Source organism: Oryctolagus cuniculus, chromosome 7 (assembly GCF_964237555.1).
Source record: "Oryctolagus cuniculus chromosome 7, mOryCun1.1, whole genome shotgun sequence".
Classification (NCBI taxonomy): Eukaryota; Metazoa; Chordata; class Mammalia; order Lagomorpha; family Leporidae; genus Oryctolagus; species Oryctolagus cuniculus.
In genome coordinates this window covers 87,381,851-87,394,966 of record NC_091438.1, presented here as the reverse complement: position 1 = coordinate 87,394,966, position 13,116 = coordinate 87,381,851, and the positions used below count along the sequence as shown (strand labels likewise).

General features: G+C 41.8%; 1 protein-coding gene across 6 annotated transcripts in view; it reads right to left on the bottom strand.

Moving 5' to 3' along the window:
• The window catches only part of TTLL7 (tubulin tyrosine ligase like 7), a 160,301-nt gene that overhangs the window by 28,721 nt on the left and 118,464 nt on the right, over positions 1 to 13,116 (bottom strand). For 4 of the 6 annotated variants that reach the window (XM_070076955.1, XM_051857531.2, XM_070076956.1 and 1 more), the window contains exon 19: positions 2,368 to 2,493. The exons of the other annotated variants lie outside the window; for them this stretch is intronic. In XM_070076955.1, coding sequence (XP_069933056.1) covers positions 2,368 to 2,493 — 126 coding nt within the window. The remainder of the gene's footprint in view (positions 1 to 2,367; positions 2,494 to 13,116) is intronic. 6 annotated transcript variants of the gene reach the window in all.

Here is a 13,116-nt window from a genome sequence, read left to right as displayed (position 1 = left end):
ATACACACTATAAAGTACTATTCAGCTATAAAAGAAATTGAAATCTTGCCTTTTACAACAAGATGGATGCAACTGGAAACCATTATACTTAGCGAAATAAGAAAGTCCCCAAAATACAAATATCATTTTTCCCTGATCTGAGGTGCCTAATAGTGTACGTAAAATGTAATGTGTTGTAGTGATATGGACATTTTGAGGTCCAGTGATTGTTTATAGCCCTTGTCTCTTCTATTGAGGAACAGTGTATTCTTTCTTCATACTATTTATTGAACTATTTTACTTAGTATAGGCTTAACTATATGATCATTAAATAAACTGAAAATAGATCTTTGTAAAAACTAAGAGTGGGAATGTGTGAAGGAGGAGGAAGAATGGTCGGAGCATAGGTGGGAGGGATGGTAGGGTAGGAAGTGTCACTATGTTCCTAGGTCTGTGTACATGAAATATATGAAATATCCATTTTTTAAAAAGCCCCAAAATTGCTATTACAAACATCTTAACAAGAAAAAAATGTACAAAAATTTATATGTTGGCATTTCATAAAAAAGGAAATAAGACAATAAACAAAGAATAAAAGTAAAAATATAAGAAGACAATTTAATATCAATGTAATTAACAAAAATTGGCAAAAAATTTGACAATAGCAAGTACTAGCAAGGATGTGGTCTCTTAGATATTGTTGGTGTAAGTATAAATTAGTGCAATCATTCTGATAAACAGCTTGGCCTCATTGCCAAAGTTGAAAATTCATTCTCCCAATGATCTAGCAGTTTTATTCCTAAGAGACTCTCAATGGTTAAAAAAAAAAAAAAAAACACAACCAAGAAGCACATAGGAAAGTGTTCAAAGCAGCTGTTCACAATTATAAACACTTAGAAACAACTCTCCAACAATAGTAAAGTAGATAAATACAAATATACTCCTCCCTTGACTATTACACAGTATTCAAAATAAACGAAACACAACACACAATACTGAGCATCTTAGTAATAGAAAGGCAAATTTAAAAAAAACAGATATCCAAGATTACAGACAATTATGATACCCTTTTAATGGAAATAAACAGGGGCAGGTGTTATGGCAAAGAGGGTTAAGTGCTGCTGGGGACACCCACATCCCATATCAGATCTAGTCCTGGCTACTCTGCTTCTAACCCTGCTTCCTGCAGGCCAGCAGATAATGGCTCAAATGCTTGCAGCCCTACTACCCACATGGGAGACCCAAAGGAATTCCGTGCTCCTGACTTCAGCCGGGCCCAGCCCTGGCTACTGTGGGCATTTGTGGAGTGAACCAGCAGCAGATATATTTTTCACTCTCTCTGTCACTCTGCTTTTCAAGTAGATGAAAATAAGTAAATAAATGTTTAAAAGGAAGTCATGGAAAAATAAAGATATCTTTCAAAAAATAGGAAGTAAAAACAACTAAATTTAACACACACAAATATATATATATACTATATATAGAGAGAGATCATATACATTAATATATAAAAACGTATATATTACATATATATAACAAAATGTAAAGAAAGCAAGCAAGAGATTGGTGAACAGCGACTCGGGAAAATGACTATGTGAGACTTGAGGATCTCCGAGGGATAGAGGGAATCATTTGGTGAGACAGATAAATGTTATTGCCAAGATCCTAGCTTGTGTTTTGAGTGTTCAGTTCATAGATGGTACAGTTACCTAAAAACAGTAAGTAAAATCAGGCCACACAGATGGCAAAAATGAAAAAGCATTGAGAGAAATGCACTGTGATTAATCTGGACAACTGAAATCCTAAAGGCCTTCCAAAAATGTATAAACCCCCAAAAAGATAAGTTATCTATTTCATAGGTACTTGATACTTAGGCAATGTATGTATTTCTGGCAAATTTTTTTTGTAAAAAAGCAAATACCAACAAATACAATTTAATTATAGCTCACTACAGTAGTTTTCCCTTGTTTTGTATGTGCACAAATTTTATATATGTATATTTAAATCTTATATATACATACATAAAATTATGGGAACTACCTATAAAAATGAGAGTGAAAAGATAAAAAGACTTTCAAACATAAAGGTTGAGAGAAACATACGAAGAACTGGAAGCAGGTGAAAAAAGTTATTTGTTTCTCTTCATAACAGTTATATTAGTTATCTCAGATCAAGGCAAATTTAGAACAAAGATCTGTTTAAAAATCAATTCAGAAGAGGCCAGCACTGTGATGCAGCAGGCTAAGCTGCCACCTGCAGTGCCTGCATCCCATATGGGCACCAGTTCTAGTCCTGGCTGCTCCTCTTCAACTCCAGCCCTCTGCTATAGCCTGGGGAAGCAGCAGAAGATGGCTCAAGTGCTTGGACCCCTGCACCCACGTGGGAGACCTGAAAGAAGCTGGTGGCTCCTGGCTTCGGATCAGCCCAGCTCCGGCTGTTGCGGCCACTTGGGGAGTGAACCACCGGAAGAAGATTTCTCTCTCTTTGTCTGCCTCTGCATCTCCATAACTCTGCCTTTCAAATAAATAAATAAAAATTCTTAAAAATTCAGTTCAGTACAAATTTTCAAACTAACGCTTTATGTGGTGAAGAATACCAACTACAGTTTCCCATGCTGGATGGTGGGGGCGGCTTCACCCCTTCCCTTCCTGTCCTAGCTCCTTCACTTGCAGTGGGGACATTCATGTGAACTTGACAAGAGGCCAGGGTGTGTCAGGCGGGTGTGGTGGGAAGCCAAGTAGTTTGTGAAAAACATTTGTCCTGGAAAACCTCACTATTACAGTTAATGAATGCTTAATTATAAAGAGGAATTTTTTAAAACCTTAATATGAATTATTCATAATAACACTGATAAAATATGCAGATCAGGCATTAATCCATGTCTTTTTTTATAATTTTCATTTAAGCTGTTTAACTCTTTGTTTTTTTAATGTAGCAAGTAGTACTTGTGACCGATATAAGAATCAATATTAGCAGTAAATGATAAATTGAAATCATTTCTCTTCTCAATTTTTCTTTCTGTTCTCAGTCGATATGTTAGAAAGTAATAGGAGCCCAAAAGTCATAATGCAGGAGGGAAAGAGTAAAAAAGCAGCCAAGATGACCCTTAAACTAGTCTCAAGAATAAATTACAGTTATATAAAATGATTGAAATTGAAAAATGTTATAAATTTTGGAAATTTTATCATTAGCCTAAGCTAATCAGTGTTCACAATATATAATGAAATAATTATATTTGGCTTTAAAAGGATACAGAATTTGAGATTACAGGGTTTTCATTCATTTCTTTTTAAATATACTGCATGGCAAATTGCCCATGATACACTAGAGCCTAGGAGAAGGACAATTAACACATACTGGCTGCCTGTTCAAACCACTGTACTGGGTAAGTTACTTAGACTCTTGCTATGGTTTGGAAAGGATATGGATCCCAAACTCACGCAAATGGTTAGATAGCAAAGTTATAGTTAATAATACTAAGAGAGTGAAAACTAAATCCCATTATCTTGCTTAGGGGTGGGCAGAGTGGAAGGTCTTAGGTCACTGGCTGCACGTCCTGAGAAGGTAGTTCTCAGAAGTTTGCCCTAAAAAGCCAACTTGGACTCAGCCCCGCCCCGTTCTCTCTCTCCCCCTGCCTCCCTGCCTCCCTCCCTCTCTCCCTCCTCCGCACCTCCCCTCCTTCATTTCCTAGCTCACATATGATAATTCCTCTACACATACTTTGCCACTGTCATTCTCTAGCCTTACCAGATGGCTAAATGAATGAGAGCTGCCCAATGTTGGACTGTGAGCCTACAAAACCATGAGTCAGAATAAGCCTCCTTACTTCGTAAGCAGCCTATCTTGGGTATTTGGCTGCAGTGAGGAAAAGTTGACCAGTACAGAAAACTGGTTCTAAGGGATAAGGTCATTACTGTAACTATAGCCTAACACATGGAGATGGCTTTGGAATTGGCAAACTGACAAATGTTGGGAGAGTTTGGAGAAGCAGGTTAGGGAAAGGTTGGGTTGCTATAAGCAGACCAATATGGGCAATTCAGACGAGGGCTCAGGATGCTGACAGAAATGGGTAATAAAGGCCATGCTGATGTGGTTTCTGAGGGGGATGAGGACTCTTTTTAAAGAAAAACATTTATTTATTTATTAGAAAGAAGAGAGACAGAAAGAGATCTTCCAACCATTGGATCACTCCCCCAGTGGCCGCAACAGTCAGGGCTGGGCTAGGCCAAAGCCAGGAGCCAGAAACTCCATTCAGATCTCCCACGTGGGTACAGGTGTCCAAGTACTTGGGCCACCCTCTGCTGGTGTTCCAGGCACATTAGCAGAGAGTTGGATCAGAAGTAAAACAGCCAGCATTCAAACTGGTACTCTGATTTGGGATACAGCATCCCAGGCAGCGGTTCAGCCAGCTGAGCCACAAGACCAGCCATGGGGAATGGGGGGGTCTATTGGGAATTGGCCACCTTTGTCAGATCATACAGGGAACTTGACTACATTGTGTCCCTGTCCTGAGTATTTGCAAGAGGGTGAGCTTAGATGTTGTGGCCTGGTATATTTGGCAGAGAAGAGTTCAAACCAGCAAAGCATTCAGGCTGCAGCATGGGTATTATTGGCTGCTTTTAGTCAGTTTTACAGTGAGAATCAAGAACACAAAGAGCAGAAAGATTTGAAAAATCCACAGCCTGGCCAGACAAGGAACAAAGAAAAAGCATGTTCAGTTACAGTGTGGTACAGAAGCAGCTTGCTGAGTAACTCAGGTAACAGGGAGCCATGTGCTAATCGGCAAGACAGTGGGAAAAGGCCTGGAGGGCATCTCAGAAATCTTCAGATGCTCCCTCCCCTCACAGTCCTATTATAGGCCTAGAAGTGCAAATTTGTTTCCAAGGCCTTCCAGGGCATAAGGCTTTCAAGAAAGAACCCTGAAGCAACCCGCTCACCTAGAGCCAGCTCCAGGTTCTGCCTGGCCAGCAAAGTGCTCTGAGGAAATCACAGCCCTGGTTCAAGCTGGCCCAAGGACAGTTCATCCTGGAGGCTGACCTTGGCGTCATCCATATGATGCTGTTTTTGCAGATGTACAGAATGCAAGAGTTATGCAATGACCGTGCGTTCCATGGGGATTTCAAAGGAAAGCCTAGGACAGACAGAGATGTGGTACAAGGCTGGAGCCCCTGTGTGGAGGCTCTAATGCCTAGCAAAGCTGTGGGACTGAAGCCATGTGGAGACCACTGAGAATAAAGGTACCAGCAACATGAGATACCCACTGAGGGAAGCTGCAGGCAACATGTCTAGCAAGCCTGGGAATGCTGCCAACATCAGTGCAGCCATGTGGGCAGAAGCTACATGGCCATAGAGGCATGGAGGCCTCCATCCAGATTCCACAGGATGTCTAGGACAACCTGGGGACCCAGACAGAAACTGTCACAGAGGTGGAGCCACTGTGGAAAGCCTTCAGTGGAGTAATGGCAAGCAGAAATGTGGTGTCAAAGCTGCTGCAGATCCCCACCAGGGAAACACCTCGGGAGCTGCAGACAAGACTGTAACCTGTGAGAACTGAACCACAGACTCTGACCAACAAAGCTGTACAGGCAGGACTACCTTTCCCAGAGTGTGCCTGGGAGTTTTATGATTTAATGTTTGTCCTGCTGGTTTTAGGTCTTGCTTTGGTCCTATTAATCCTTCCTACTTCTCTATCACCCCACCCACCACCCCCAGCCTTTGAGAAGAAAATCAACACCCTATGCCCAGCCCTCCATTGCTTCATGGAAGTACATGACTTGGATTTTTACAGGCTCACAGCTGAAGGAATTTACTTTGGGTCTCAGATGAGATTTTGGACTTTCAGATGAACATTGAGTTAAGACTTTGGAGTGACTGGAAGGAAGTACCAAGGAGCTAGGGGTGGAATGTTATGATTGACTGTTACATGGCCCATAAGGTCATGGTTAATGATACTAACAGAGTGGAGACTTAATCCAATCATAGCATCTAGGGGGTGGGACACTTTCTCTCTCTGTCTCCTGGCTCACCATCTTATCATGTGATTGCTCCTTGCACATAGCCATCACCATCCTCCAGCCTCTCTAGATCACTGAACGAATGGGGCCAACCAGTCTTAGACTGTGGTGCTCCAAAACCACAAGCCTCAAATAAACCTCCTTCCTTTGTGAGTAGTTTGTCTTAGGTGTTTCAGTGTAGTGAGGAAAACCTTACTTAATAAAACTTCGATCACAGCTCTGCATATATTTTATTCTTAATTGAGAATGAATTTTAAAAGTATGACTAGCCTTAATATTCTAGTAATTTCAGAATGGTGGTAGGGAGTTACATATGGGAAATGCTTCTGCTCCACTCTCAATGTTTTCTCTAATATGGAGATGGGAAATGTTTCAGATAACTTAGCATCACTGCTAGACCCCTGCCCAAGGAGGAATTTCCTAGCTCAACAGGGACTGGGCAATGCAGGCTCTTCCTCACTCCTCTTCAGAGCAAACCACAGGGAATACACATTCTTTTTTGTTTCTCTTTGCCTCTTGTTTAAGGGTTATTTATTTATTTATCTATTTATTTAAAAAGCAGAGTTACAGAAAAGAGATCTTCCATCTGCTGGTTTACTTCTCAAATGGGTACAATGGCCAGGTCTGGGCCAGGCCAAAGCCAAGAACCTGGAACTCCTTCCAGGTCTCCCCCACGGGTGGCAGGGGCCCAAGCACTTCGGCCATCCTCCACTGCTTTCCATGTCCATTAGCAGGGGGCTGGAGTAGAAATGGGGCAGCTAGGACTTCAACCTACTACAGCACAACACTGACCCCAGTCACCTCTGATTTTTAGGGACCCTCTCCAAGAAGGCAAGCTTTGATCATGGGGAGAAGAGTGGGAGCACTATGTGCAAACCAGGCTGCCCAGGTGCCCTCTGCCATAGCCACAAAGGACAGTGTGGACTAATTTGCTTCGGAGGCTATGCAGACAGGGAGACAATGATTACACCTTTAGCAAAACATCCACTGAATAATTGTAAGAAGGCAGAGAGCAGGCAGACAAAAAATTAGACTGGGATGAGGTAAATCCATGCCAGTTTTATTTGTGATTTTTTTCTTTTATTTCTGATGCTTTGAGGTAAAAAGAAAATGGTGGAAGATGAGTGATTTGTGAAACACACAGAAAAATGTCAATAAGGTGCCTTTGTTTTTATCTGTGGCACCAAGTGAGACTAACTTACGGAACATGGATATCCATTTCTTTACATTACAGCTTTTAAAAGCATCCCAATTCAACATTAAGCTTTCCAAGGGAAAAATAAATGATTCGGTCAATGACAGCATTAATAAAATGAAAAAATTTGTCTTTTCCATATGAAATATAGCACATCTGAAGGCATAATGCACACAGACAAACTCATATTTTGCAAGAACATACAGATGTTGAATGACAAACTACTCCATATGGCTGAACAGTTGGTCCTAAATTAAAATAATGGCATGAGGTGAGGGTGGTTTAGAAATAACATTAAAATCACTACATGCTATACTAATGATGCATGCAGCCATGGCTATAGGGTAAAGGCAGCTTTGCTGATGCAAAACGAACAGCATCGATGTCAGCCCAAATGAAAAAGAGATTGAAAATAATATCACCAAAATACATGCAGAAGCCACCATGGCAGGTATTAAAAAGGAATTGTTATTTAGAGAATAAATATGGAATAAACAAGAATATCTTAGAACCTTAAAACAAATGGAAATATAGTACAACCTTACTACCACTATTATTTCTCTTCATCCTCCAATCTTAGTTTTATGCCTGGATATCACATCAGAGAAGAAACTGTTCAGCAAATCTGGCATTCTTCGCAGTCCACCAACACTGCAATATGTTCATACTTTATACACACCCCTTATAAACTACACAAGGATAGAATAACTGCATTCTGAAAGAAAGCTAAATTATGCAAGTTTGGACTTACTGCAACACGACACTAAATAAGATTAACTATTTTCATTTTCACCTAGTGAGGATCTTTTTCAGTATCGAATTTTCATGCCCTTGACTTTAAATTTTATACAATTAAGGAAAACTTGAAGTAAAGCAAATAATTTTATTTTATTTCCAAGAACATAAAAAAGTAAAACATGTGGGAGACTTTATGTGTATGAGATTCTAATCATAGAGTATTACAATAGTCTAATAAACAACTAGTAAATGCCATGATCCTGCAAAAGGGAAAGTGAGATATGTATTCCAACAATGGCTTCCACATGGAATCAATATTGCATTCCACACCTGCAATAGTGCTTGGGACACAGCAGTCCCGCAATAAATACCTGTTGAATGCATGTTAATTAAACAAAAGCCCTCAAAACCTCCCAGAGTACCTAGCATGATTCCTATTTTTAAAACGACAATCAGTAAATGTTAGGAAACTGGTGCAGTTTTATCTATGGCACATTACCTCCCAAGCTCTAGCCCCCGCCACCATTGCTGGAAGCCAGGTGGGCACATGGCCCAACCTCTGTGGTCAAGCTCCACCCCCATCCTAATGGGATTCGCGGCTCCTGCTTCCCTGTGCGCCCTGGCAAAGTGTTAAAAGGGCCTGTTCCTGAACACGTGCTCTCTTGGCTTCTCTCCTGCTCTTTTGGCTCTTCTCTTTTGGCTCATCTCTCTGCTCTATCTTCTCTCCTCACTATCTCCTCTCCTCTGTCTCTCTCTCTCTTATACTCTTTCTCTCTTTTTCCTTTGCCGCCTCACCCCTCTGGTCTGTTGGGTGTTCCCCAGTAAACCTTTTCCCGTACTCCAGTGTTCGGTGTGTTTTGTGACGGCTAACAGTAAAAGTTTGTTAAATTAAACAGTTTCGCACACAACCTCTGTGGCAGCCACCAGGACCTGCCACTTAATCTGTTTTAAAGACGGCAGGCAGCCAGGGGATGGCTTCCCCACCCAGAATCCTTAGCAACATTCAAGCCACACAGAAGCTCCCTCCACACTGCTCCTGGCCAAGGACTGAATGTGGCTGGGGAACCAGGGGAGGTCTCCTCCTCTTGAGTGGGATCCCTCAGACAGGCAGTCTTTCCCCCGGACCCGCAGACGGAGCCACCCAGACTCTCAGAACTTCCTGAAAGCCTGAGGCTCTTCCCACCGCATCCTCCCTTCCCTCACAGGTGTCAGACCTACACTGGGGGCTAAAGGCACATCCTGACGAGGCCAGCTCGTTCTCCCCTTTATCTTCCCTGAGTGTTTTCCCTTGTAGATGTCTTTACTTCTAATTCCATCTTAATGTGTGCTTCTCAGAGGACTGACAGCTGGCAAAGCTTCCCAGTGATTACTATCATCACAGCCAAAGGAGGGATCTGATGAACACACAAGCAATGTAAATTAGTTAATTTTTTTTCCTTTAAACAAAAAGATTTTATTTATTTGAGAGGTAGAGTTACAGACAGTGAGAGGGAGACAGAGAGAAAGGTTTTCCTTCTGTTGGTTCACTCCCAAGGTGGCCGCAACCACCAGAGCTGTGCTGATCCAAAGCCAGGAACTTCTCTTCCTGGTCTCCCATGAGGGTGCAGGGGCCCAAGCACTTGGGCCATCTTCTATTGCTTTCCCAGGCCATAGCAGAGAGCTGGATTGGAAGAGGGGCAGCCAGGACTAGAACCGGCGCCCACATGGGATGCCAGTGCAGCAGGTGGAGGATTAACCTAGTGCGCCACAGCATCGGCCGTGAGTCGTTTGCTTTTTAAACAGGTAACTTCTTATATCTAATTCTGCCTCCCACAGCTGACCTACATTTTCAGGTTCTTTTTGTTTTCTTAGATGCAATCTCTGGCTCTAGCAGGCAATAGTACAAATTTCAAACTGATAGTCCAATACATGGCCAATACGTTATACGACAATAGTTTATTTTATCCTCATTTCTACATATTCTAGAAATTCTGCATGAGAAGAATTATTTTTTTGAAGAATTATTAATAAAGTAAAAATACATCCGAGAAACAGCCTAGCTTGAAGGCCCTTGGGGAAAAAAAAAAAAAAAAACAGGCTGCCTTTTAGCCCTTCTAAGGCCAGAGTGCAATCCTCTATGCTGTCCGAATTCCTCACAAGCATTCTCCTGTAGCTGGCATTATAAATGTCAGAGTTCTGAGAAGTTCCATGCCAAAGATCGGGGCAGAAGCACTGTTGAACCCAAGCCAATATGACAAGTCCTCTGTCTTCTACCTAACGTTGCCTCTCTAATTTCATGATATGAAACTTATTTTTCCAGGCACTTGGAATCACATTAACTCTTATGGTCAGAAACATTTCAGTGAATTCTTCTCTACCTCACCTCTGATTTCCTCTGAAATGAACTTGAGGTAGAGAAGAGGTGGGGAAAAACATTCACCTCTTAAATACATATAACATACTCATATATAAATAAATCAACTGAACAGAATTAAGTTTGTCCAAATGATATTTCCACATTTTCTTTTTTTTTTCTTTTATTCTGTTCTGGGGTGAATTTTAAGTATCTCACATATTAAATTCTAATGCTATTGAATCAGTGCACAAAATGCTTAAAAAAAAAAAAAAAATCCTGGACTAGCATTGAGGTATAGAGTTAAGCCACTGCTTTGGAGGCCACATCCTATATCAGAGCTCTGGTTGGCTCCCCGGCTCTTCCTGCTTCCAACACAGCTTCTTGCTAATGCGGCTGGGAAGGCAGCAGATGACAGTCCAAGTACTTGGGCCCCTGTCACTCATGTGGGAGACCCCTGGATGCTGGTTTCTGAGAAATTAGAAATTAGAAGTAAGAAATTAGAGTTTGTCCTGGGAAAATTCTCTTAAAGATGAAATGCCTAAGTAAAGAGAAGGAGCCATGGTAATCATGAGGATAGAAGAAAAATTATTATAAGTAAGTTACATGGGTCTAAATCCTGGGCTTTGGCTTCTGCTCACTGCCTGGGCCTAGCATTCCTCAGCCACATACTGAGCTTCCCTGACAGTGGGCAACTTTGCAAAGTATACTTGCTGTAGTTAAGATCAACCCTTTCAGGGCCAGCATTGTGGCATAGCGGGTAAAGCCGCTGCCTGCAGTGCTGGCATCCCACATGGACACCGGTTCAAGTCCCAGCTGCTCCACTTCCGATCTAGCTCTCTGCTGTGGCCTAGGAAAGCAGTAGAAGAAGGCCCAAGTCCTAGGGCCCCTGCACCCGCATGGGAGACCTGGAAAAAGCTCTTGCCTCCTGGCTTTGGATCCGTGCATCTCTGGTCATTGTGGCCAATTGTGGAGTGAACCAGCAGATGGAAGACCTCTCTCTCTCTTTCTGCCTCTCCTTCTCTCTCTGTGTAACTCTGACTTTCTTTTTTTTTTTTTTTTTTTTTTTTTTTTTTTTGGACAGGCAGAGTGGACAGTGAGAGAGAGAGACAGAGAGAAAGGTCTTCCTTTGCCGTTGGTTCACCCTCCAATGGCCGCCGCGGCCGGCGCGCTGCAGCCGGCGCACCGCGCTGATCCGATGGCAGGAGCCAGGAGCCAGGTGCTTTTCCTGGTCTCCCATGGGGTGCAGGGCCCAAGCACCTGGGCCATCCTCCACTGCACTCCCTGGCCACAGCAGAGGGCTGGCCTGGAAGAGGGGCAACCGGGACAGAATCCGGCGCCCCGACCGGGACTAGAACCCGGTGTGCCGGCGCCGCTAGGCGGAGGATTAGCCTAGTGAGCCGCGGCGCCGGCCCTCTGTGTAACTCTGACTTTCAAATAAATCAATAAATCTTTTTTTAAAAAAATCAACCCCTTCTGGTCTTCGAGAATCAAAATTCAAAATCTGAATTATTCTGCGAGAGATATGATTGTCTATTAAGTTGTCTATGCAGAATAATAACTATAATTGCTTGAGTAATACAAACTCTGAGACGTTAGCAAGTTTTGTTATTAGGGATACACTATCTTGTTACTTTCTTACAAGCACAAAGGAAATACACCATCTTTCGATTTGTGCCTAAAAGAAAGAAGCTACAAAGAGGTACAAAGAAAGAGTGACAAGGTGTATATATTGTAGTAAAGACCCTGCCCCTCAGAGAGTGCTCCCAATCACTCAACAGAACAGGTTATGATTAATGCTGGGTATGCCTGCATCCCTAGAACTGAAGAAAAGATTACACAAGATAATTCACATCAAATATTAGAGCAAATGGGCAGGAGAGGAGTAGATCACAGGCATATATGTTTGCTAGTAAGTTGATATGCACACATTTATTTTAACTCAAAGTTTAGAAGCCAGTTGAGTACAAGAACACTAAAACATGAAATAAATCATTTCTTCCAATTTATAGATATTATTACTATTCAAACCTAGCATTTGGTCATCTCACACAATGTTTATCAGGCTGTCTCACATGACATGTAAACAACAGAAGACTACTGTCTTAATATGTTGTGAAAAGCACATATCACTGGTAAAGAAACCAGGGTACAGAAAGAAGATTGTTTGCTATTGACAGAGCTCCTAAGAGTCTAGAATTGAATCAACTTAACAAATGTTTATAGAATGCCTCCTACAGGAATTTAGGAAATGAAACCTCTCCCTCAGCTACAGAGGGGTGGAAATATTCAATCAAAAATCTCTCAAGGCAGTTCCAAGCACAACTGAGTACAAAGTGCCTTGAGGAGTCAGAAAGGGAAAGACAGCACCTGACCATAGGACTATCCAGACAGGTTTCAAGCTTCATGAAGATGGGACTGGAACTTCAAAAACAAGTGGTGCATAGCAGTGAAAAAAGGAGGGACCTGGGACCAGATGCGGTGCTCTCTGACTCCCTCTCTTGTTCTCACCTCAACATGAGATCTCAATATGAGATCACCATTTGGGACCTGAAACCATCCTACATCACAATTACTTCACCAGCCCTTTCTGACAGAGGTATCTGGGTCTCTCTGTTATCTCTCCATTTTCAAAAAAGATTCTTGTAACTTGAAAAAATATAGACATACACAAAAATAAAAGAAATAAATGAAACTAAGTGTCACCACTTTCCATCCTCTGGCTCAGTAAGTCTACCATCTAGATGTAAGTTATCATAACCATAACTATTTGGTACTCAGTTTTTTAACAGTCTAATACTAAATATATATTAATATGTAACATATGAATATGTTATATATAGTACACATACAGTAAG